Genomic DNA, 26,343 nt, shown 5'->3' on the forward strand with positions numbered 1-26,343 from the left:
GGGAGAATAGGCAGCTGTTAGGAGGCATTCTGCAGCTCCTGCTCTCGCCCATGTGAAGGTTGTATGGGAGATGCTGCATTTTCCCTTCCTTCTTACTGCTTGTTTGCATAAATTTGTATTTTCAGATTTATTTGCAATGAGCAGTATACGTGTGTTTGCTTTGGTGATTATGTGCCTAATACACCCATAGAAGTCTGAAGTTGCACAGAGGCCAAAATATAATTTTTCTGTCACTTCTCGTAAGGAGTAAGTTCTCAAATTATGCAAGTAAACTTCAGCTTTATGCGGCCTGTCAATGTGCTGGTCAGGGGCCATCGAGATAGTTTCTGTGTTGTCTTCTCTAGTTGACTAATGCTCAGAGTAAAATGTAGAGCCACTAAAACTTCTAATTTCTATCTTTGTTTTTCCGTAGATATTGGTATTAACCTCACAGATCCTATGTTCAGAGGAATCTACAGAGGAACACAAAAACATCAAGGTCAGTGTTTTCTTTGTATCTGCTGAAAGACAGGAATCTTCTTGCTAAAATAGAAACCTCTTATGTGTCAGAACGTGAGATTAGAGTTTCTTTTTGCTCCTCAAGAACTGGATGCTTATTTACTAAAGCTTGAAGAAGAAAGTGTGACAAAACAGGTTAGGTGTCCTAAGCAAAATACATTCTCTTAATTGCTGTTAAGCTGTCATGCAGGTAACTCTGCTTCTGGAGCAAAATGGACAATTGCTGATCTATTTATGTTAGGATTGCGTGAAAAAACTGATGTGGGAATTATGAACAATAGCCTATCAAAGTATTGCATTGCTGAATCGTAGTTACTAATCATAATGTGGGGGTTTTCTGCTCTCATGGCCTTTAGATGTAGATGTAAAAACTGAGAGTCTCCTAAAGTATGTGGAAAAATTTCCGTTGACTTCTTGGATTTAAATTGGATCTCCAGTTACTGTGTTTTGTTAATAGTCTTCTAAAGATTAATCTAATATGTTTTAAAGATTTAATGATAGGAATTCTGACTGCATGAAAGTTGAAAAGTAGTTAAATTATGTTGTAAAACCTTAAGTTCAACTTACATAATTTTTATGAATTTTTGCAGATGACCTTCTGGATGTGATAGAGAGAGCAGTCAAAGTTGGCATTAAAAAGGTAATTTCTTATAATAAAATTGCATTAATATTTTAAACTGTTTTCTAATATTTGGTTTTTTGGTGCTCTCCTACTAAAACAAATGTTTCTGGGATTTGCAATGGAAAATGCAATAACTTCCTTCAGTAGCACAAAACAAAAGTGTTCTGTGCAGAGCGTTGTCTTTGCACAGATCATTAGATGACTATTTAATGATGGTGATGCGTATGTAGAATTTATTTTGTACAGTTTCAACAGAAAGGTGTTCACTTCTGAGCTACTGCAATCAGTTTTCCATGTTAGTTGTATTATGGGCAACCATTCCTTTCTTCTGGTGTCTTATGTGACTCTTAGAGAGTAAGTTGCATGAGGAGTGGCTGAGGGAGCTGGGGATGTTTAGCCTGGAGAAAAGGAGGCCTGGGGGGAACCTTATCACAACTACCTGAAAGGAGGTTGTAAACAGCCTCTTCTCTCAGGACAAGGTGAAATGGCTTCAGGCTGTGCCAGGGGAAGTTCAGTTTGGACATCAGGAAGAATTTTTTCATGGAAAGGTTTGTTAAACATTGTAATGGGGAAGTAGTGGAGTCACCATGCCTGAAGGTATTCAAGAAAAGACTGGATGTGGCACTTAGTGCTGTGGTTTAGTTGACACGGTGGTGATGGGATAAAGGTTGGACTCGATGATCTTGGAGGTCTTTTCCACCCTTAATTATTCTGTGATTCTTAATCAACAGTTACTGCTGCAGATCAAAACTCACAAACTCTTCTGATTGAGATCCTTCAGATATTTCTGTTTGTAAATGAAATTGGTAACTGCAGAAGAGCTGGCAGTGCCCATAAACTCTTACAGTTGAGACACGTGAACATCTGCTGGTAAATACTGGCTTACATGTATTAAAGCAGCACCATTATGTGAGAGAGTTTGTAACTCTTAACTTGAAATTGGTGTTTTCAGTTACTCTTTTGGTTACAATACTCCAGCCTGCCCCTCCCTCTCTCTCTAAACTAATTGTTGACAAAAATATGAATTAACATAGAATACAATGCATACTGTCACAAACTACTATTGCACTAATAAGGCTGCTGGATTAGAAATAAAGAAATAAACACTCCTCTAAAAGAGGAACAAGCCTCTTGGGAGTTTGTTGAAAAACTCTCATCTGAAAAGAGCGGGAAATGAACTGGGAGACAAAAAAAGAAAACTCCAGTGATGGAGAAGTTACCCCACTGCAGCAAATACAGAATCCAGGGTCACTTTTGTATGTACTGTGTAAGTGCTATTTAATCTTCATACCACTCTCTGAAAATAAATGGCAGCTTTCCTATTTTGTGATCAAAAATAGATTAGCTGCATAACTTTTTCAAGATGCACAGTGGATTCAGAAGTGGCATTCAGGAGTTCCCTGTCCTTAGCTGTTTTCAGGCCTCCTACTGCTCTGTACAGTGTCAGAAGCCTGTTCCATCACAGATTGTTCCTACTTGCCTAGAAGCTTGATGTGTTTATTGGAAAATACTTTTATTTTTCCATATAGCTGCTGATTTATGGTAAATTTTTTGTGAAGTTTTGCCCTGTGTTGTATCTAACTGATTCATTTTCAGCTTAACGTTTCTCTGGTGATACTGTTGGGATGTGTCCGTCAGTCATGGAGCATCCTGCAGGAATGTCTGACCTGGTGCTCACTGAGTCTGGTGCACAGCATGTGTAGGGATAAGAGTTGTCCAAAAGCAACGTACTCATAATTTATTAGGACCTAGGGTGAGATATTCTGTAAGTGGTGGTTCAAAAAAGCACTGTGAGCAACAATTCTGGTGTGATAACTTTGAGCTTAAGGTAAAAATAAAAGATCAGAGCCAGAAATTCTTAAAATTGTAATCCCAACTCTGATACAGACTTGTTTTTTGGTTTAATTACTTACTTACTCATGTCTTGTTCTGGGTGTTTGGGAATCTTTGTTTTCCCCACCTGTAAGACAGAATGTTCCTGAGTATCATTTCTTGAATCAAGTATAGTTTTTTGAGTCTAATGAAGGTAGTATTGCTGCAGATATAAGTATTTTGTTTGTGTAATGGTTTAAAATCTCAGCATAGAAGATACTTGATTTAGAAAAAAAAATCAGATTTTTATACCAAGTGTATTTACTAGCTCCTGAGGGCCATTGAGGTTTGTAGCTGATTTACAAAATCTTGTTATATATATTAGTAATTGTCTTCTGATGTTCTCTGTCCAGATTCTTCATGTATCTGAGTGTTTTCTTAAACATTCTGTTTGATGTTCAAAGAACATACACACTGACAGTACTTTTCTTCTTTCAAGTTTTTGATTACAGGTGGAAGTCTAGAAGATAGTAAGGATGCATTGGAGCTGGCACAGACAAATGGTATTTTCACATTAAACTTGTGTTGTCAGTCAAAAATATAACCTTCTCTTCTCTCAGAATTAAGAGTTCAAAAGGATCTGTCCCAGAGGTGTTTACAGAATCTCAGATTAAAAGGAGAAATTAAATTTCAGATGGGATGAATGCATTGTATATGAGTTTCTGTGTGTTGCTCTGTAGATCCCTGATATTGGAAGGAATAATTCTTTTCTGCAATTTCTATTTCTAGATAAAAATAGAAATTATAAGAATTCCTGAAATAAAAAAATTGATATGTCTCTATTCTAGAAATAAGCTAGAATGCTTATATGGTGTGAAATACTTGGGTTTTGTTGTCTTTTTGTTTTTTTTTTACTTCCCAATCTGTCATGATCAGCTTGATCAAGAGAGGTATCTTTCTTTTCATGGTTCTCCTTTCTTGCTGTGGAAGGGAATATGTCTCTTCTTTTTCTTGAGGCAAATTTCATTCCACTTATGACTTAAATATGTGTTTGAACTAATGCACATGTTAAAGTACTGTTTACTAACAGAAACATAAAATAATTTTGGTTTGAATGAACCTCAGATGGTAATCTGGTCCAACCCAGTCTCCCTCCCCACTTCCATGAAAGCAGGACTGGCTTTAATATTAGGGCAAGTTGCTCAGGGCCTTACCTGGTTTTAACTTTCCCTCATGCTTTTCTATTATCCATAAAGGCACTTAGCAGAAATGTTAGTTTTGGCAAGGTAGTCTAGATTAGATACTTGGGAAATCAGGCAGATGTGACTTGGGAAATTCTGTAGCAGTTTATGTAGGGGCACATGAGGGAAATTGTACACTCTCTGCAGATCTTAGAGCTTGGATAACCAGATGCACGTTGAATGAGATGTGTTTCTAAATGATCTCAAGAGGTCTCTTCCAGCCTCAACAATTGTATGATTTATTGAGGGCTGCTCCACCACAGCAGTCCAGCTTTAAATTGCAGTTCTGAAGTACACTAAGCAATGTATACTAAAAAGACACACACATCCCCCCACTGGAGACACTGTCTGACATTTTTAAAGCAGAAAATATCTGTCTCATAAAATTATTATCAAGATAAAGATGTTCAAAGGGAGTTTTCTGTTAAAACTGTGAGCAATAAAGCACCCCTCCAGATGCAGATATTGTCTATACTTTAGATAAATTTTCTTTTTTTTTTCTTAAAACCTCTTAATATTCTCTTGCCTTAGACATGTTTTACAGTACAGTTGGCTGTCATCCTACCCGCTGTGGAGAATTTGAGCAGAGTAGCCCCGAACAGTATTTATCTGAATTAAAAAATCTGATTGAAAAGAATAAGACAAAGGTAGTAGCAGTTGGAGAATGTGGCTTAGGTAAGTGTTCTCTTAGTACTTCAATATTTGTTTTTCTAGACATGTTCTAAAAAAATCCTAAAATACTAAATGGGTATTTTGTTCTTTCTGTTCATAGATTTCGATAGGTTAGAATTTTGCCCAAAGGACATCCAACTCAAGTAAGAAACTTTTGATGACTATGAATCGACTTGTAGCAATTTACAGGAGTGTTTTCTATCTTGTGTTCTACCATATAACATTGTGTCAGGTACAGACCCTACAATTTGCAGGATTGGGCCCAGGGGTTTTTTGGCAGAAATGGAATTTTAAAGAATTATGCCTACATTCAATTAGTGCTATGCCCTAGATTTTGCTACCTGCCTGGTCTTGACTTAGCATGTCTTTTTCTGTAAAATTGAGCAGAAATTATGAATTTCTGGGTGTGGCAGATGTCCATTCTCCAAGAGACTTGTGGGAAAAATAACAAATGTAGCATGTGAAAGAATCAGGTTGTTGAATGAAAGGCATGGGGAAGGGAACAGAACTGTCAAAAAAGATAAGTCAGCAGTGGGGAAAAATGAGCTTTTGGTAAGGGAGGTGTTAGCTGGGAGCAGGTAAGTGAGAGATGATCATAAAGGTAATCTCAGGAGGTGGAGAGATTTGTGCATTGAAGTAACACATGTGGTGTAGATACTTAATGGAAAGAAAAAGGCCCTAAAATCAGTCTGCATTCTTGTATCTGGAACTTCTGTCTACACAGGGAACTCCTTGAAAGATACAGGTGATAAATTCAGCTAATCACCTGTAATTACTATTGTTGTAATTATTGTAATTATTATTGTAAATTCAAATAATAAGTTATTAATGAATTGCACTTGCACGTTACTGTTCTGAGTAAATGAGTCACTGGGGGGCAGTGGCTGGTTGTGTTTTCTTCTGATTGCTACATGTTAGCAGGAGGTGGAGTTAATTTCTTCACAATGCTACAGTGAAATACTCAGCAAAGGGAACAGGACTTCTTTTCCTGGTAGAATTCAGCATACATGAAGTTCAGCAAAGCACACCTTGGAGCATTACCTGTTTCTTTTCTCTGACGAACACTGATGGAGTATCAGATTTTAAGATGCTTACTGACTTGATGTTATTGGGAGAAAAAAATAAAAGTATCAATAGACTGCAGCTGAAGACCAGTAGTGACTTCTAACTGGGTACACTGAAACTGAGCTTTGAGGAAAGAGGTGACAGGCTTGATAAGTGAACTAAACAAAGGGGGGTGAAATGCAAAATGCACGGAGGCAGTTCACTGCATTTCAGCTGCTCTGGAGCTCAGGTGCAGCAGTCACAAGGATAGCTGGCAAGCAGCTGCAGAGATCCCCCACAGAAAAGCAGTATGGTAGTTTCCCAGGCAGTAATATCAGAGCATGCCCTCTGTTTTGATACTTAATCATTATTTTTCTAATTAGTTATGCTGCATTTTCTTTTGGATAATTTTCACCTGTAAAAAATGAACATTATTTTCAATCCTTTTTCTTGGATTTAAAAGCTAGTAAAGGTGATAATCTAATAAAGATGAAAATCCTTTGTTGTAGCATTCCTAAGAATTTTTATTCTCAGAATTTTTCTCTATTCTCAAAACTTTTCCAGAAGCAACATAGAATCAGCATATGTTCAGTGACAGTCTATTTGCCCAAGAGAAAAGGTTGTTCCTTAAGCACTGGAACTGGTCAGGTTTAGTTTCCTACTGAATTATTTTGTTATCATTCTGTTCACTTTATCTGGTTTCTTCACGTTTTTCTAGAGTTTGTGTTTTTTAAATTTTTATTTTATTATTATTTTTTCTCTTCAATAACTTCACCTCCCCTTTCTCTTTGGTAGGCCAAGGAGCAACATGTGTTGGGCTTCAATGTTGCTAGGAATGGAAGAAGCTTGAGTTGTCTTTTCATTTGTAGGGACACTAAACTTTGTACTTTCAAGGCCACTACCCTTCTCAAAATTAGATTGAAATTGGCCAGTTAGGTTACTTAGGGTGCTCATTTGCAGCTCAGTTTCTAAAACCTCATTCCCATATGAAACAAGTACTCTGGTAAAAAAAAAAAAAAAACACACCAGAAATCAGGCAATTGTAGCTCTTTAACCACAAGAGCAATCATGAGTTGCAATTAATTTATATTTAGTCAAACAGGCTAAACTAAGTACAGTGTCTAGACAAAGATTGAAAGTAGGTGTAACTCTCATTTTCATGCCAGTTTTCAGCTGATTTCTGTTTCACCTGTTTTATGTCAAAGATTTGCATTGATTAACAAGGAAGGTAACTTTGATCTGAGAAATATCAACCTGTAATATACAAAAAACAGTGAAAATGGCATGAAATGAAATGACCAGTTGCCCATTTTTTTTGTTTGTTTGGGGTTTCTTTAGGAAAATGGTAAATCAAACTAATGGTTTGCTGCCACTTTCTCCTGATTGATATGTGACTCATACACAGCAGTATGTGGTCACTGAAGTTTGCCTTTGAAATGTGGCTGATAACTGAAAATGGGAGTTCCCCAGTGCCCTGAACTGTTTTTAGCAGCAACACCTGAAGAAATCCAGTATGTGCACAGAGCCCCAGCCTGCTGGGACGGGCAGTGTTATTCTCCTGCCTCATCCAAATAACATCCTCTTTCCAATTACATGTGGATACTGAGTCACCTGGGCAGTGTTGGCCTTGTGCCAGGCCTAAGTTCCTCTGCTGTGTTTCCTGAGCACTGGTGATTTGCATGCCTGGTGGCAGCAGAGATGTTCAGTGGTAACGCTCACAGAGCAGAACTAGCTGCAAATGACAAGCACAGGTTAGTTCAGTGCTAATTAGTTTCCTTTGGAAACTGCATTGGGGAACTTGGCTACCTGGTTACCTTCCCCCTGCCCATGTTTTAGTGTGTCTTGGTAGGATGGGGCCTTGCTGTTCCCACTCCTTCAAAGGCAACTCTAAGAGTAGAAGGTAAGAGAGGGATAAAAAGGAGTGAAAAGGAAAAGATGCAGGCACACAAAGGAGAGGATGGAAAACAGGTGAAGATAATAGGTAGAATGGGGCAGAAGTGTGATGTCTAATATTGGTATTTGTTCCACCCCAAGAGAGAAAAGACTGCCCTCCCTGGATTGTCACTTCCAGGTCAGCAGCTCTGGTGCAGCTTTGGCCATTTGAGGCTTTAGAAATAGTGATCCCTCACTGCTTTTTTAAGTCCTTCTTGAAATAGTGGTCTCCGTGTCATCCACACTCTCCCATTCCTGACATTTCAAAACTTCGTGGAAAGAACAGTCAGTTTCTCTTTCACTAAAAATAAATAAATAAACCCGAACTCCAGCTCCCACATTACACAAGAGCACATGCTCAGCATATACACACATTGTGGCTCCTGCAGTACTGATGCTCTTGGCCACTAACCTGTCTTCCAGCACACACCACTGCTACAGCAATATACCACGGGAAAGAGTTTCTTTTAAATCCTTGGCAGGTAGGAGCTTTTGAATGGCAAATCCGTTAATTCTGTGTTTAGTTCTGGAGGACAGAAGCTGGAAAAAACTTTTACTGACTTAATTTGCTCTTACACAGAGTTTCTGTTTAAAGGTGATTTTTGTTTTACAGGTATTTTGAGAAACAGTTTGACTTGTCAGAACAGATGCAACTGCCCATGTTTCTCCACTGTAGAAACTCACATTCTGAATTTTTAGGTGGGTTTTGTTTGAGAATTTCATATTCAGAGCAGATTCTGAATATGAAAATGTTTCACCTTTGTCTGTTATAAAGCTGTCTTACATTTTTATTTATTTCGTAGAGATAATGAGAAGAAACCGAGATAGATTTGTAGGAGGGGTGGTAAGTATGGACTTCAGTGTAGCATTCATTTTTACAAGTATGTGTGTGAATATTGTTGCCTAGTATGCAATTTCTTGTTTGTCATGGAATCTGTGTGGGCTCCTTGTTACATGAATTAAGTTATTAGTAATCAGTAAGTTTTCCAGTCCCTTCTAGTATTTTTATTTCCATTGCTTATTCAACAGAATTTTTTGCAAGGTAAGAAGATAGGCTGAGAAAAGCTCTGCAGCTGACGTGAGCAGTTTTTCTGGGCCTGTCAGAAGGACAGTTTAAGCACCTGATAATTGACATTGGCCTTTTCCCAATTCGTCAGTGTCTGTAACTGCAGTGCATTCAGACCACAGATAATTTAGATGCATGTTCCCAGTGGAGGCCATAACCTCAAACATTTGCTTCTGACGTTAGATATCACTTTTAAGTTAGATCCAGATGTAACTTTTGATTACTTTATGTCTTTAGATATTCAGATCATGTTTTTTAATTCAAAACAAGAATTTTAATTCAATAACAGGAAAAGCTTTGGGTGAAATGGTTAAGGAAGTCCAGCAATGCTCTTTCAGGTTTCCATTATGGCTGGGTTTTCCAGAAGTAATAAATGCTTGAATTATTCTATCCTAATATCAGACCACACCTCCTACAAGAATATCTCAGTCCCCAGCTTTGCCCTTTTTTACCACAAAACCCTTGCCCATGCTCAGTACTTTGCATGTTCCACTCTTACATAATGCTGTAAAGTCTCTCCTTCCTTCCTTCCTTTCTTTTTTCTGCACAGCCTGTAACCAGGGGAGAAATGAGCAGGAATCCTCTGCAGCTGCCTGTCCCCCTCAGAGCATGGGGAAGCAGAGCAAACAGGCTCTTTACTGAGGCTGAGAAGCTGCAGTTCCCAGATGCATTAAACTGTGACCCTCCACTTGCCTCTCCAGGCCCTGGAATGACCAAACAGACTGTCTCTCTAGTTCCAGTGGACTAAATCTGTGGAGAACAAACTGCTGCTCTTGTGGTGTCCCTGACAGTGCCCTGTAGGGAATAGTGAGGAAAGAGTGTGAAAATTAATCATGCACAGGATTATTTCCTGAGTATGATCTCCTAGCTATCAGCTACAGGAAGTTCCTGGGCCAAAAGAATATCTCTGGATAGGCCTTTTCTGCCCATATTTATCACTAATAAAGCATGTAACCACTTTCAGTACAGTATTCAGGTGACTTCAGCCTGAACTTTGCCCAAATTCAGAATCAACTGAGCCATGTCCCGTCTTTATGTTTGTGCTGTTGTGTAGTGCATACTGTTAAAGGTATTTGATGCACATAAAAACTAATACATACTTTTAAATTATTGGAGTTTTAATAAAAGCACTTTTATATTTGTATGTATCTGTGCATCTATATTTATATATGTTCTAGGTACATTCTTTTGATGGCACAAAGGAACAAGCAGCAGCTCTAATAGATTTGGATCTTTATATTGGAATAAATGGCTGGTAAGTTCTTTATAAGAAATACAACTGTTCAAAAATGGCAGCTGTAGTGAACTCATTGCTTTCTTTTAAACAATGAGGTCAAGCTTTCAAAGCTCACTAGACTCTTAATCATCTGACAGATTTAGAATTACTCTCATTAGCCTGTTAGCCATAAAAAGTTCTTACCTTGCAGCTCAGTGAGCTAATCTAGTGTTAGGTCCAGTCCACTGTCCCTCAAGTCAATCCTTGTTTGTAAATAAATACGGTTGTTGAACGTGGGAGGAGTCCTGAGGAGTCTTTAAAAAATAGCCTGATTTTAAGCTGCCATGTCAAACTCAGGAGAAATGCAAATGTAACCTGAGCACTGCATCTCCTGGTTATGCAGCCAGAATTCTCAGCAGTCACCTGGCCCAGCGCCAGCCAGCACCACTTTGTGAGGCGCAGGGGCTGTCACCAGGCCAGGAAGGGCACCCAGGCAGGGATTCAGCAGCTTACTGGGGTGAGATGGCTTCTCCCAGTAACTCAAAAATTGCTGTTTTCTGCAAGTGTCAATTTACAGGCAGCATTGTTAAGAAACAAAGCAAACCTTACTCATTAACAAAATTATTTCTGAAGCTGCCTTTGCTCCAAAACATTTCAACAGGCAAAGTAATTACTTTTATACACGTTTTATATTTTCTTTAACCTCTTTATTTTCTAGTTCACTGAAAACAGAAGCCAACTTGGAAACACTGAAATCGATTCCTAGTGAGCGATTAATGATAGAGACTGGTAAGATTTTGTATCTTGTTCAGTTTGTGACTTCATCACTATTGGGCAATGAAATACGCTGGTATAGCAATGATAAAGGAGAACTGAGACCTTAGGAGTTCAGAGTAGGAAAAGGACTGGCTGTTTCTCCACTTGGGAAAGCAGTTTACAGGCTCCAGAAATACTCCTTTTCAGCCTTCTGCTGGAAGGAATAAGCTGCTGTGTCAGTTCCTGACATTGCAGAGGAAGATGAAAAGGACAAATTGACAAACCCAGATTTTTAAATGTACCAGAATCCTGCTTGAATATCTTTTAAAATGTAGCTTGCTGGAGATGTGCCAAGCACAGGGAAATGGCTATGAGCTTGCCACTGGCAGCAGTAACAGCATTTGGAAACAACTGTTCTTTAAATGGAATAGGTGGAAGAATGGTTGAATTCCCCTGAGCTGTCATTTTAATGGACTGACTAGGGATGCCATGTTTTCTTTTTTCATGTTTATTTCAGTTATCAGTAACTGGCTGTTACAGAATTTATTTTAATTTCTGAATCTGAGAAAGGAAAACCACAAACTGCCTAAATCCTTAAATTGATTTGCACATGAAGTACAGACCTGTTACACAGGAAGTTTCTGTGGAATGCAGGCAGTGTATCTGGCTATCTCTATCATGTCAAGGGAAATTAGTGTTATGTACTGTGTACTATTGCTGATTTTTTTCAAATGTAAAATCCTGAAGATAACGGTATAAAAATGCAAGGACTGTAAAGATGTTAAATTGTCCAAATCTCTTAAATTTCATTTTGAATTGGAAGTCACTGCTAGCAGAAGATTGCAAGAAATTTTGTCTGTAGAAGTAGTTGATTAAACTATCTCATGCTATTCTCAAACAATTGCATGCTCCTTTTTTTTCATATGAAACTAGACGCACCTTGGTGTGGAGTGAAAAATACTCATGCTGGATCAAAATACATTAAAACTACATTTCCAACAAAAAAGAAATGGGAAAAAGGGCACTGCTTGAAGGACAGAAATGAACCCTGCCACATAATGTAAGTGTACTACTGTACTATTATTTAAAATACCTCAAATCTCACATGAAAAAAAATTAAAAAAGAATCAGTTCACTAGTAATGTAGTAAATAGAAATTCATTCCAAATGTACTGAAACTTGTGCAAGGTTTCGCTTTATAGGCTGTGGAAAAAATTACAAAGTCCTAATTTTCTCACTTCAGCAATTTTGGATGTAAAAAGCTCTCTGAAAGTGAAACCAGTACTGTTTTTATCCTTTCACTTGATACAGTGGAGAAGAGGTTAAACCCTGTAAAATAACCTGACTTGAATATTCATTTCATTCAGTTGTTCAGGTAATTTTTAAAACTGATCCAGCCCTGAGGATCAGGGAACAGTCCCCCAGAGGGGACAGTGCTGAGGCACCAGCAGTGCCTGTGCCACTGCTCCTGTCACAGGGCCCGTGGCACCAACTGCCACAACATACATTTGGTCAGGGCTGTTTCCTCCTTCTGCTGCTGTGCCACAGTTTAGATATGACTGACAGCAGCCAACATACAGAGTAGTGAAAGAAAACTCCAGGGGCTTATGGACAAAGTTGAAAAGTACAGAAACACCTCCTTTCTGGTTCCCCACAGAGGTGTGAAAAGCAGGAAAATGTATTGTTTTAGTGAAAATGTTTAGTTATCTGCTTTAAATAGCACTGATAGATGAAATGCGTGAGTTTTCAGAATTCCCTATTTCAGACTAACTTTTGAAATACTGCACAGGGTAGTACTAAGGATCAGCAAGGTCTCTAAAGTTTGAGAACTGAAGGGAATTCTGCTTTTGGAGAGATGTGAAGAAACTTAGAAAACCACTGATGATGCTAAAAGCATAGTTTAAGCTTACATAGTGGCAGCTCCTAGTGGTCAGATACATTTTGTCCAATTAGGTCAATTGTAATACTCTTTGAAATTGGTTTAATCCACCTTTTACACATTTGAAGAGCACATGTTAGCATGGAATGGCTATTTTAAGACTTTCTAGGGTCAGTCTATGATTTTGGAGTGGGGAAAGAGATTAACTGAAAACAGTTTTCTGATCACAAGCAGAGGGCCTCTACTGTTACTATTTCAGCAAGCCTGTGTGTTAACAACACCCCCACATCTTTGTCTGCTGCCTTAGTTGTAGCTTACAGGATTATTTCAGAAACCCTAGAATTGGAAATGCACAGAATCTGTCCTAGATTGGTACAAAAATGCTTTTATACTTTCCTTTATAAAACAAATTCTTGTTTGTTTGAACCTTACTTCAAAATTACCATCTCTTTAACATTTATTATAAGCCGTACTAATTGTAAATTAGTAACTTGAGAATCTGTTAAACCTTAAGAAAAATGAAGAATGATAACAGAATTGATATCTTGTGACTTCTGAAGTAGCAAAATCTGGTGTGAGAGAAAGTTACTCAGGCCACAAAGTGTATTTAATGTTTAGGGCATATATACTATAATACAGCTCAACGGGCAGGAGGAATTTTCCACTTGTCTTTTACTGGTGCTGGACACCTTTCAATTTTGATGGTGATATTTCTGCTTCATATATATATTTAGAACTGCACTACTCCCCTTGGAAGCTATTTTTTAAAAAATTTTAGCCACAAGAACCTTTTTTCTCCTTCAGCAGTTTCACATACACAGTGTTACTGTAACACATGGCATTCTACTGCATCCAAGTGAGAAGAGATATGTAAACCCTACCAGGAGCATTCCAGGGTGAACTTCTTTGGTATTTGTTACTTATTTCTGTGTAGGCCTGATCTCACCCCATCTCATTTGTAACAGCCCCTTAAATCAAGAAGCCATTTTGCTAATTCTGGATCTGCATTCCAGCAATTATTAAGAGCAACTTTTTCTCCTCTCTCTTCCTTACTAAACAGAAGTTTAGCTATTGTGTCAGTTTAGAGGCAAGATCCAAAAACCACCAAACCCTACCAAGCTTCAAATTCTTGCTCTTCACTGTGAAGTTCCATTCTACTGCTAGAAAAATTAAAGTATGACATATCTTAGGAAATGTAGAGAATATTCCTTTTTTTAAGAAGGATTGATACACAATCAAGAAAATATGTGCAGAGAAGAGCTTGTGGCTTGGTTAACAGTATCCATCCCATTTCTTCTGCCTCCTTTTCCTGGCTTGTATGAAGACCATGCTCATTTAGTGTTTATGGCAAATATCTGACCACATTAATCACAATTAAGCTAGAGAACAGGAAAGTAGGAGCAAGTTACTTTGGCAGCTGTGTTGAGATAAGGCTGTATCTGGAATTTAAGCTTTGCCATAGACCAGTCTATTCATAGTGCAGCTTTAGCCTTGAAAGGCTAATGAGTTTTAGTCTGAAAAATGAAGACCATTGATAAAGACACCCACAAAATGACACTTTCTTCGAAACAGAAAGCTGTTTAATTACCTCCAAACAAGAGTCAAAAGAGCAAAGATGAATCTGTACCAGTGAGCAACCAGTGTTCAGTGTAAAGGAAATGGCAGTTAGTGACTTAAAAGTGAAGCTATTTGCATATCTGAGCACCCTGCCCTACTGCTCTCAGCATAGGTTTTTATTCCAGGTTAATCTTGGTGACTTGTACACACACATGCAGCAGTCTGAAGTACATTCAGTACTGGGTTTCAGTCTTCTAATATCAATCTTTCTTTTTTAGACAAATACTGGAAATTATGGCGGCAGTAAGAGAAGATGACCCGCTTGAGTTGGCCAACACTCTATATAACAACACTATTAAACTCTTCTTTCCAAATATATAAGGTTGTTTTTCTTACATTTATTCAGCATAACTTCAGTAAATATATTGCAAAAACTTAAAAATCATCATACCTGCAAATCCTAATCAATGGAAGCCAATATGTAGTGGGTTTTGGGGTTTTTTTTGGTACAAGATTAAAGCTGCTTTTGAAAAGGTGGTCTGCATCTGTGCAGTTTCTCAGCCCTGTTCCCCTTTCGTCAAGATTCAGGATCAAGTTCAAGGCCAGCCCAAGCCTGCAATTCCTGTTAACATCTGGATGCATCACAGGATGAGCACCAGGCTGCTACGTTGGTGCGTTGAGCACTTCAAGCTACTGCTGCAGTTCAGAGGGGTCGAACACATCCATGCCATGTGCTTTGCTGCTTCCCCAGAAAGCTCAGCAGTGTTGCCTTTTGTTCCATATACGCAAATGCTGTAACATTAATTTTAACAACCTATATTTTTAATTATTTTATTTTTTTAAAAACACAGCTCACTAGTTTTTTGCGATAAAGCTCTGCTAATACTGAATTTATAAGTAAAGCTGCTTTGGCTCAGGGTTTTCATTTCCTATTTGACCCGCTGAACAGTCTGTTTTCACCAGTATTTTTCATTTGCATCCAGAAGACATTGATCAGGGATTACTGGTATACAGTCTTTGGCACAGCATTATCACTACATCAATTAAAGAGTGTTTTCCCAACCATCTTAAAAATGTGAAAACATTTTATTCCATGTACAATAATGTACATAACTTTAAGGTGGTCATGAAAGAGACCAGCAAAAATCAGAGGTATATTTACAGTAGCACACACCACAGTAAACAACCACCATTCACAGACTCAACATTGAGATACTGCTGTTGTGCTTAAGTACAATAACTACAAAGTGATACTTTTATTCTGTTGAAGTCAATCTTAAACAAATACCTCACGGCTTAGTAAAGGACATCTTAATCACCAAGAGAGTTAGAGTCAACATTAAGAGTCTCATTCAAGTGCTGTGCCACACAGTCGCCATCTTCCTCATCACTGTCAGAACTGTCATTATCTTCATTTAATTCATTTTCAGCATCAGCAGCTTCTTCTGCAACCCGTACAGGATTTTCATTTGGTGCTACAAACCCGTTGTTGTTAGAGATATTGGCGTTTTCTTTGTCCTCAATATACACTTTCTGATGGCACATCGGGCACGTGTCCTGAATGTACAGCCACTTCCGAAGACAAAGTGCATGAAAGTAATGGTTGCACGGGGTAATGCGTGCGGAGGTGGTGAACTCGTGGTAGCAGATTGCACAGACATCATCTATTTCATGTAACCGGCTTCCCTTCACCTCTGGAAGTGAGTTTATTTTCTTAACAGCAGTCCGGCGATTTATAAAAGTCTTCCAGCCGTTCTTGGCTTGCAAGTAGATGTTGAAATACGCGTGTAGACACATCATGCAAGCGCGAATCTTGCTTCCTGATTCAAAAACCATTGTGTAAGCTCCATTCCCAAACATGATTACTCCAAATATAAACTCAATAATATTGCCAGTTGAGCGAACATAATAGACATAATCATCAAGTTTTTCCCATAGCACATTATAGTAGCCATCAATCATAAACAATATATAAACAGTGATAGAAACTATTACTTTTAGGCAAAGCTCTACACAGAACGCTGTGACTGCAAAAAGCCAAGTATTTAGTGCATAGTGGTGCCAGAGGATGTAACTGAGCAGAACTGGAAGGATGAAAAGGCAAGCGGAGACAAACAGTACAGGAAAGTGTCTGCGAAACGATGACACATGGGAGGCACTGAGAGACATCAGCACGGGGTCTGTCATTCCATGGATAAAATGCAGGACTGCAGTCAGCAAAAGGCACATGTTTCGACTCAGGCGAACTAATCGTTCTTCTGGTTTCAGTCCACTTAAACCAGTCTGCAGAGCCAAAATGAAAAACAAGACGGGTGCTACAAACCCAAGCCTTTTGTCATCCTCATCCGTCGATCCAATGAAGGCCAGGATACCAAGTCCCAAGTAATGAGCTATTGAGGAAATGACGGCACTCATGCCCAACACAGTTAAAGTAGAGTCACACCCACTTATGATCAAGCTGCAAATCAGTTCCCAACAGTTATCCCACGATATCAAGAAGAATTTTTCTTCTGTGTTATTTTCAGCCATCTTTACAACATATGTTAATACCACAGCTTGTGCTGTAAGTCTTGTTAGCCAGAAGACACGCAGTACAGCTGGGAACCGAATCCTTTTCCATGTATCTTCCATCAATAGCTGTAATCCATAAATGCGATACATGTGCCTCACCAGCAGATAAACATATCGTACCGAGTAATAGAACCATTTAATTTTGGTAACTAAAATGGCTGTGGTATTTAGTGTCAGAACTAGGCCTGAAATAAAAACTAGTACTTGCCGGACATTTAAAGGTAATTCAACAATCAAGCCAATTACAGGAATCAGTATATCCAGGATGATGAGTTGAGAGTATATGGACTGCATGTTTAGCAATGTAACATATCCAATCCCAAAGGTCAGCTGAAGGATGGAAAGTGCCATCCATAGTGAAGGTCCTTTATGTGGGAAGATCTGAATTCCGAACGCGGCGGTGTAGTAGGCACTGTAGGAGTTTATGTGCAAAGAAGCATAGTAATTCACCAACACTGAGGTCGCAGCCAGCAGAAACGCCGAGGCAATCATATAGAACTTGAAAAGTGCTCGCTGTTGTAAGACCAGAACAACACTGGATACAAAGACACCTAAAACCAGATTGAAATAATTTAGTTCTCAGCAGAAATTCAATAGTAGATTTTAACCTATTAGCTTTGGAGCTACATTTACTTTATGTATCACCCCCCCATTAGTCACTTGTAACTTTGCATTACCAAAGGTGCCCTTTTCAGAGCACTGCATTTAATCTGTGCACTATAGCTGTGATGCAAAGCCACTGCAAGCTCTAAGCCACAATTACTATGAAGTTCACCTGCAGTTTCAGACTAGAGTAGTGACACCTCCCAGCCTTTCAGCCTCAGTCTTGAAATCTAAGGGTAGACAAGTTCTAAAAACAGAAAAAACCCAACCAGATATGGCACAGCCTTTATATTCCGAGTTCATAATAAATGAGTAAAATTAAGTAAGTCCCCTAATTCACTTGAGCAAGGCACTCAACTACAGCTGTCCAAGCTGGAGTACTGAAGATAAGTAACCAAAACAGTTTAGCTAAACCCTTTAATGAGAAAATAGTGAAAAGTTGCTGTAGTTTGCAGGGAGAAGGCCACCTTCTTCCATTTCCCTTTGGTTTGCTTTCATTTCTGGCAAGGCATCCTGAAACAAAAGTTGCATGGAGAAGACTTTCTGCAGTGTAGAGCTTTTGTACACAGAATTCAGAACTACACCAACTGCCTCTTTGCCAATGCAAACTTGTCTGTCTTGTTAGAAGTCAGATTTAGACCTTGAAATTCCCGTTTGCTAACCCCTCCCTCATACTGACCATGAACACATCTTGACCATGACTCCACCTTCCTATGAGAAATCCTATCAGAGCAACTACAGTACTTTGGGATTACATGTCCCTGCAGTAACTTCTGTAGAGTGGCTTATGAATTTCATCCCTGTGTACTACATAGGTAAGGATTCTGCCTTAAGAGGAGTTAAACAGCACTTATCACTAGAGTCACTCCCTTAAACATTTTCTTCTTCAGGAAACACTCTGCCTTTCTTTTGGACTTCTTGGTCAGCTTCCGCTCTATGCAACTGCCTTCTCATCCAAACCAGTTTGGTGAGACTGCAATGTCTACAATTTATATTTGATTGTAAATTGCTTTCAATCTCTATACTAAAACTAATGAAATCACAAATAATCCTCTTTCTGCTGCAGGACAGCATCAGTCTTTGCTGACGACTGTATTTTAGATTGTTCTAAATCCACCCTAATCAAGTGTTTAAAAAATACTTTAAGCCATAGGATCTTGATCATGGAAATAAAAACTTTTCTAAGAAGCAGCATTTGATTCCACTAGTATAAAGAAAAACAGTAACAACAACAAAACAAACAACAAAAAAAACCCCCACAGCCCAGAGGCGTGAGAAGAAAGGAGGGGTCAACATGAATCAACAGCAAAAGGCAGACTACAAATAAAGTCATTAATACAGCTTAACAGTATTCCTTGCCAGCAGCACTGGCTGATATAAACATATTCTCCTTAACTAATCATTAACCTGGTAACCTTGTGAAGTGGACTGAGGAAAAGCCTCTATCATTTTGCAGAAAATGTATCGTAGCTCAGTTCTTCCAGGGAAAGTTGAGTATTAGTTACATGCAGAACTTTTTACAAAATAAGCTTGACAGTTTCATTGTCGTATCATACTTAACCACCACAGACACCTTTGGGAAAGCCAACACTGCTAAGTTTGTAGCCTTTGTCTTTCCTCAGAAGTCACAGAGAAAGCTCACATGCCTGTACAAGGTCATTATTTATGTAATTCTGATCATCCGAGCCAACGGAGATGCATTTTGCACTGAGCAGGCTGCTCTGAAACACGCCTTAACAAAACCTATTTTTGTGTGTTGCAGTGGCAGTAACAGGCCTGTATTTAGATACTACAGGTCATCTTAAAACACTGACATTTCACATGCAAGTCCCTAAAAACAGTACTACAGTGAGTCAATAGGGAAGCTCGACTTACTGGTTCCTCTGAAGAGGGACTAAAAAAAGGTAAAGCATTTCTCTGTTAACACTTGTGGGGAAAAGTCAAGACCCCCGAAAGGAGCCTCAAAAGACCACAAGAGGTAACTCAAATCTCAGAAGGGGAGGTGGGCACTCCTCTCCCCCATCTCCATTTATGTCACTTAGCCCATCTTGACACCAGACTTCCCCCTGCCCTGTGAAGTGTTCACCAAGCAGTAAATCTTTTCCCATTTTCCCTCTGCTAGGAAATGCTGCAGTTCCTCCTTTGATAAGGTTGTCTCATGTTTCTGTATATATTGCTGCTCCTCTCTGTCATGCCATCCCCAACTATCCCAGGATGGCCTCTAAACACAGCACTGAATCAAACCACACCTTATTTACTTTTAAAATAATGTCTTGTGTTGCAATGAATCTCTCCCTCTCATTTTTTCCCTTTAACTCTTGCAATTTGGCAGTATCTTTATGGTAGCCCCACTACCCACGATTCGACTTTTGGTCACTTGCAGGGTGCAATTACCTTTACACTTCAGCATTTCAATCGTGGAAATGCCAGATTATTCTTCCCTAGCTCCAGTCATTCTATTTGCTCCACATCTTTCTACAGACTACAGTATTTATAGTACCCTCCCAAAACTCAAGTGTCCTCACTGAGGAGGGACTGCTGTCTGAGGTAACAGTCACTCCTGGGGGTGGTGGTTCTGCTGGAATCAAGATACTTAAACCCATGCAAAGACAGGAGAGAGAAAAACTGTGCTGGGGACAAAGCAAGGTTAATCAAAAAGACGCTCCAGTTGTAGAACTCAGCTCTGTGCTGCGTGTAACTCTATGTACTTGTGTAGAAAATAAGTGATGGAAGAATCAGACCAAGGAATCCTGCCGTAAAACGCAGCACCCACGCAGATCTCTATTAGCATTCCTGAAGAACTGTACTCCCAGAATATTTCAGAACTGTATAACATCACCCACAAAAGCCATCAATTTCTACAGAGCTCCAATCTTAGTATCTGCAGGACAAATTGTGCATTTATCCTCTGCTAAACAGTATTGTGGTACAGGAAAAATTTGGATCAGTCTTTCAACACCTGCAAATGGTAACTAAAAGGACAATTTCCCCCCTGTTTAAATACAGAATGATCCAAAATAACTATTTCAGCTTCTTAACAGCAGCAAAAACCCAACGCTGCAACCCTTAAATTCAGATGAGGAAAAAATAGATACAAAAGCACTCCATTGTCTGAACCACATGGCAGGTCTTAACATCATCTTCAAGTAGTTACATTTTAATTTTTCTTCAATTTTGGAAAGCCAAGAACCACAGACCACTTGTCTAAATGTACAAGATAAGTTTCTTGGCATAAAGCACTTCCGAAGCTTTTTTGCAGAAGGCAAAAATTACCCACTGCTCCCCCAACCCCCTCCCGAAAAGTGATCATATAAATGCAATCCTCAAAAGTGCCTTAATCTGTTAATCCCAGTATCACACACTTCAGAGAGATCATCGAATAACACATCCACCACTTTCATTTACAGGGGTGGGATTAATTTCAGTGCACTTCCTACAGCCTTTGGATCACACCATGAAGGACTCCTAAAATTAAGCTGGTGAGGCACTGCAATGCCATTTTTTAAAAAAGGAATTATCAGTGGGAAGATCTCTTAGCAATTCCATAAATGTGGAACAAAGGGTCAAGGAAATGGGAAGCAGGAGGAAGAACCTCTTCTCCCCATCCCAGAGCTCTCCCTCAGGCAAAGGAGGCAAGTCAGGGCCTCTTCATGTGAGCAGCGACTTCCCCCGGCACCCTTTACCAAAGCAGAAGCTTTGGTATAATAAACATAAAAACCCAAAATGAAACACTTGCTTTGTTTTGTTCCCTCCTCCCTTTGCTCTCCTCTCACCTGCTTTCTTGCTATAGGTTATCCTTTACTTTTTCCCCTTCACTTCTCACCGAGCACCTTTCCTTTAAGCCTCGCTTTGCTTCCTGCCCCAACAGCCGTACCACCTATTTCCTTCCTGTTTTTCTTCCACTATAAACGTCAAATAAAACATAAAATCAACCTGTCTTAGGCCTGCAAAAACAAACCAAATCAAACCTGCTGTGTTTTGTGTCATCCTTTCCTCCCTGCCTCAGGACCGCCAGCTCCAAGATGTGACACGCAGCGCAGTGTCACCCGCACAGCAGTTCACAGAATGGGGCTCCCACCAAGCCAAGGCTACGTAAGAACCCCAGATAACTAGCAATACTGAAAACAAGCATCACCTAGTAATTATACCCGTGATTTTCATCCTTCATCCCGGGGAAAAAAAAAAAGCTTAAAAATAACCATTGGCAAGTTTCAAGAGCCTTCTCTTTCCTTTGGGAACCAAATTCCCGGCATTTCTGAACTGCTGTTGCTAAAATAGTGATTTAACACCATATTTCAGGAAGGCATCACGCTATCCAAAGTGTTTTAAAAAAAACCAAAACCACAAGAAAACCCTATACCCACTAAGTCACATGTTTTCCGCCGTGGAAGCCCTCGGAGATAGGGGGAGGGGGGTGTCACAGCCCCGAGCCCCCGCCGTGTCCCTGCACCGTCCCGGGGGCAGGAGAAGGTGGAGGGAGCCGACGGACGGGGTGGGGAAGCGGGCACGGAGCGGGCGAGGTGATGATCCAGCCCGGGTGGCCGAGCAGGGACTCGGGGGCGGCAGGAAGGGGTCAGGGAAGGGGAGAGACAGGCCGGGAGAGCCGGGAGCAGGCGGGGGCTGAGGGCCGGGGAGCCGTGGCCGTGCCGGGGCTGCGCGGGCCGAGGGGTCGGTCCGTGCCCCGGGAGGGGAAGGGAAGGGCAGGTGTCTCACCCAGCAGCGCGCAGCAGCGCGCCCAGCAGCGCGGCGTTCACGGAGCCGCCCGGCAGCGGGGCCGAGTTGAAGATGGCGTCGATGAGGAACAGGCTCGGCAACCCGCGCGCGACCTCCAGCCCGGCCCGCAGCGCGGGCCCAGCCGCAGCCGGGGCAGCCGCGGAGGGCCCGGGCGCCGCCATGCCCTGCGCGGGGGAGGGCAGGCGGAGCCGCCTCTCCCGCGCTGGAGGAGCGGAGGGGGCGGGAGGGAGGGAGGGGAGGAGGGAGGGCGGCCGGGAGCCGCTACCGCCCGCGCCCGCCGCCCGGCCCGCCCGGGCCCCCCGCCGCCGCCCGCCTCCATCTTCGTGCGCGCGCCCGCCCGGGGGGCGGGGCCCGGTCGGGGGCGGCGCATGCGCGGGGCGCGCTCACCGGGCCGCAGATCCCAGGATCCATCTGGTTGGAGAAGAGACCTGGGGTTATCCCGGAGTCCAGCCTGTGACCGGGCGACTGCACGTCAACTCGACCATGGCACTAAAGGTCACGTCCAGTCTTTCCTTAAACAGCCAGGTGACTCCACCACCTCCCTGGGCAGCCCCTTCCAATGTCTAATCACCCTTCCTGGAAGAAATTCCTCCTGATGTCCAACCTGAACCTCCCCTGGCACAACTTGAGGCCAATTCCTCTCGGCCTGTCCCTTGCTCCCTGGGATAGGAGTCCAACCCCCACCTGGCTACAACCTCCTTTCAGACAGTTGTAGGGAGCAACAAGGTCTCCCTTGAGCCTCCCCCAGGCTGAACAGCCCCAGCTCCCTCAGCCACTCCTCATAGGATTTGCTCTCCAGACCCTTCACTGGCTCCATTGTCCTTCTCCGGACCTGCTCCAGCACCTTAATATCCTTCTAAGCTGAAGGGCCCAGGACTGGACACAGTGCTCGAGGTGCGGCCGCGCCAGCACTGAGTACAGGGGAAGAATCACTTCCCTGGTCCTGCTGGCCACACTGTTCCTGATCCAGGCCAGGATGCCACTGGCATCCTTGGCCGCCTGGGCACACTGCTGGCTCAAATGGTGGGATGGCAGTGGGCCCGGCCCCGGGAGCCCCTCAGCCCCGAATGTCCCTAAAGTGCCCCTAAAGCTTTGTCACAGGGATCCTCTGCCAGCCATAAAAAGGCGCGTTTGTGCTGCAGCCCCCTCGGGAGAGCCCAGCCCCGGTCCCTCAGTGTTTCCCCATGGCTGCAGCCTTGATCTGCACTGTCTGGGGATGGTGGCACATGCTGAAGGACTAATGAGCTTTAATCAGAATTCCCAGTTCTCTCAAGCGGGATACACAAGCCCTGTCTTTGCCGATATTACTGGAAACAGTGGGAAATATTCCTGTAATTCTACCTCTGAGATCCATTAGAATATGTCTCTTTACAGGTGCCTTTTTTATTCTCTGCTAAAAAATTTTGTTGACCTTGAAGACTTTCTTTGGCCTTCAGAGCCTTTTTATGTGGCTGTAAAAATTACCTTCCAGGTATTGTTCCACCCATTAGGTGGTCCTTTAGTTCAAGAAATATTAAAAAGAAAAAAAAAAAGGAAAGAAATAAAAAAGAGAAGGGGAAACAAAGTTCCTTTTTGAGCCTGGGAGAAGTAGTGACTTAAAAACATATTTCTGCTCTTCTTTACCAGTGATATCAAGTGGATTTACCTGCGAAAACACAGCCTGTGGTTTTCAGCTGCCTTTATGCATAACCATAGATCAGAGTCATAGGAAAAAAAGGCATTTTCCTTTTAAATCCTCTTTCCTTCCTTGTGCATTATCACAGAAGCCACAGATACAGGGAGTAATAGAAACTTCAAGCTGCCTTGATTTTTCATCAGGAACTGTAGTGATGGGACAAGGAATAATGGGTACAGATTAAAAGAGGGGGAAATTAGGTTAGATATTAGGAAGGAATTTTTCACTGTGAGGCTGATGAGATGCTGGAACAGATTGCCCAGGGAGGGTGTGGATGCTCCAGCCATGGAAGTGTTCAAAGCCAGGTTGGATGGGGCTTGGAGCAACCCGGTGACTGAGAGGTGTCCCTGTCCATGGCAGGAGGGTTGGGATCAGATGATCTTTACAGTCCATTCCAACCCTTGAACTTTCTACTATTCTATGATTTTTACTAAAAAAAAAATTACTACATTGAATTCAATGTGTAACAATATCTGCCTGTGTGAAACAGGGGCATTTCCCACCTCACCGCTTGTGGGAATTAAAAGCAGGTTCCAGGCCACAACTGAGATGGGCTTGTGAGCCTTTGGCATCCGCCACGCTGAGATTTCCCACCAGTGTCTGCCTCCTGCTTCACCTGCTCGGGCTCAGCCTTTTTGTGAGCCTCACTTGTCCATGGCTTAAGCCCTTGGAAGCCTTTCTATTGTGTCCAAAGGATTTTGGATCAGACCACAGCAGTATTGCACAGGAACTTTCCTAAGCAATGCCCCAGCTAACAAAGCCAGAAATGTTGCCAGATTGCTAAAGGATTGTATTACAAAATCCATGGACATGGACATGTTTTAATCACATGCTGAAAGGCGTAACTCTGACCTAGTAAGTCTCCTCATGCCAAATAATAGGGGTCAGGGTTTAAAATTTGGAAAGGGTTTATTTTACTTACATTTGAAGATGGCTGAATCAGAGTGATTCAGGCTTGCCTGAATAATTTTACTCCTCAACTAAGTATAAAGCTGCTGAATAGAAATAACAGTATTTGATTTGAAATTAAAAACAATGTATATCAAGCAGCTCTGGGTACTTGATAATTCCCAGTAATCCAAATGAAAATATTTATTTGCATGAGGTGTAATTTCAAGAAATCAAACAATTTAAAACACCATTTAAGGAAACAGAATTCCCTGCCCTCCTGAGGCCCTTTCAACTTCATTTAATATTCTCATCTGTAAAGAGCGTCTTAAATCTATTTTTGCAGTACAGGCTTCTGGATCAGAGGCAATGCTGTAGTACATATTTCTGTTGCTTTAAGGGCATGTGGATTAAATGGAATCCATTAAATGGATTTTCAGGTTTAAATACAAGTATTTACGGACATATTTTACAGATGTTATTTGGGCATGTGAGTGCAGTCACGGATATCTGCAAATTATTTTGTGCTTGAACACTTCCAGGTTGCAAACATTCCAGAAATCCTAGTGTTAGTAAGGCATATTAGATCAAATTAGTACATTTCTTACACATGTTCTTCAGAAAACTTGTTGCAGTGTTTAGGACTCCTACTTTTGATTTCAGTTCAATTAAAAAAAGTAAATATAAACTGGATTATCAGCCACATGGGATGCAGGAAGATGACACCTACTGGATACTTTTCATTTTGCAATTTGCACTACACACTTTCAAATGTGGAATAATAAACCAAATTCAGCTTTTTTACACTAGCAAACCTCTACTGAATTCACTTCAGTTATAGACACAAATGCAGGGAAATTTGGCATATTACTTGTAGAGTTTAATGCAGTCTCTAGTTCTTTGTATATTGGGGGGTTAAATACTATTTCCAGTATATGGATATTAATGCTCCTATAAAAAAAAAGTTCTTATGGCCGAGGACTTCTGCAATTTTTCGTTCATAACTAACACACAAATTAAGCAGAAAGCTCCTTTACTTGTCTGTATAGATTAATTGTTAAGGGCAAATAGTCCTACTCCAGATGAAGGTTGTTCCACGTGTCACTGTGCCCGGGTGTACCTGCCCTGACTTGGTGTCAAGTGTCAAGCCCACGCCCATGACAAGGCAGCACAAAGAACAAGCCCTGGGGAGCTGTTGCATAATAAATAAGAACTTAACACTCAAAAATGCTTTCGGAATAATTCGAATCACCTCCTGTATCAGGCTGAGTCAGACAGGCTGAGTCTATGTCAATAACAAGCCACTGGAATTCTCTGAGATTCTGTATAGTATGTGGCAAAAGGTTGAGGTTTTACTCTGTGTCACCTAAAAATGATTTTTGGGGTATTTTTGAGGGCTCAGAGAGGTCAAAATTCATATAATTTTTTTTTCAAAAGCTGTTAGTATTTTTCCATTTGAGATTTTTAGAGCAAGAGGAACGGCATAAATACAAATTATCAGTTGTGTAAGTCGCATGCCCTGAATTAACTGGACATAATGGAATCTCTGTTATCTTCTGGAATGGTAGAACTGTTTA

General features: G+C 40.9%; 2 protein-coding genes across 4 annotated transcripts; one reads left to right on the forward strand and one right to left on the reverse strand.

Annotated features, from left to right (window-relative positions):
* The first annotated feature begins 492 nt into the window (after positions 1 to 492).
* TATDN1 (TatD DNase domain containing 1) lies at positions 493 to 14,832 on the forward strand. Of its 3 annotated transcripts, XM_018077030.2 has the most exons (11): positions 493 to 633; positions 1,089 to 1,138; positions 3,432 to 3,495; positions 4,705 to 4,848; positions 4,946 to 4,988; positions 8,435 to 8,520; positions 8,625 to 8,665; positions 10,066 to 10,142; positions 10,822 to 10,892; positions 11,793 to 11,919; positions 14,574 to 14,832. In XM_018077030.2, the coding sequence occupies exons 4-11, from the start codon at positions 4,707 to 4,709 to the stop codon at positions 14,674 to 14,676; spliced, it is 690 nt and encodes a 229-aa protein (XP_017932519.1). In that variant the 5' UTR covers positions 493 to 633; positions 1,089 to 1,138; positions 3,432 to 3,495; positions 4,705 to 4,706; the 3' UTR covers positions 14,677 to 14,832. The 3 variants fall into 3 exon arrangements, with proteins under 3 accessions (XP_017932519.1, XP_017932527.1, XP_017932534.1); XM_018077038.2 differs by lacking the exons at positions 493 to 633; positions 1,089 to 1,138; positions 3,432 to 3,495; positions 4,946 to 4,988 and having other exon boundaries at positions 4,775 to 4,848; XM_018077045.2 differs by lacking the exons at positions 493 to 633; positions 1,089 to 1,138; positions 3,432 to 3,495; positions 4,705 to 4,848; positions 4,946 to 4,988 and adding an exon at positions 5,012 to 5,077.
* Positions 14,833 to 15,362: 530 nt separating this feature from the next.
* On the reverse strand, positions 15,363 to 22,522 carry RNF139 (ring finger protein 139). Its single transcript, XM_029959265.1, is given in 3 exon segments — positions 15,363 to 17,425; positions 22,192 to 22,312; positions 22,315 to 22,522. Coding segments are annotated over 3 exon segments (2,148 nt in total). The 3' UTR covers positions 15,363 to 15,606.
* Positions 22,523 to 26,343: the final 3,821 nt, after the last annotated feature.

The sequence above is a fragment of the Manacus vitellinus genome, unplaced genomic scaffold (assembly GCF_001715985.3).
Source record: "Manacus vitellinus isolate BGI_N305 unplaced genomic scaffold, ASM171598v3 scaffold_1_pilon, whole genome shotgun sequence".
Taxonomy (NCBI): domain Eukaryota; kingdom Metazoa; phylum Chordata; class Aves; order Passeriformes; family Pipridae; genus Manacus; species Manacus vitellinus.

Bases quoted from the DNA above. Each gene is read 5' to 3' on its own strand.
- TATDN1 (XM_018077030.2), top strand. From the start codon at position 4,707: ATGTTTTACAGTACAGTTGGCTGTCATCCTACCCGCTGTGGAGAATTT. The intron at 10,893-11,792 runs GTAAGATTTTGT...ATATGAAACTAG, and splicing joins GCGATTAATGATAGAGACTG to ACGCACCTTGGTGTGGAGTG. The intron at 11,920-14,573 runs GTAAGTGTACTA...TTTCTTTTTTAG, and splicing joins AATGAACCCTGCCACATAAT to ACAAATACTGGAAATTATGG.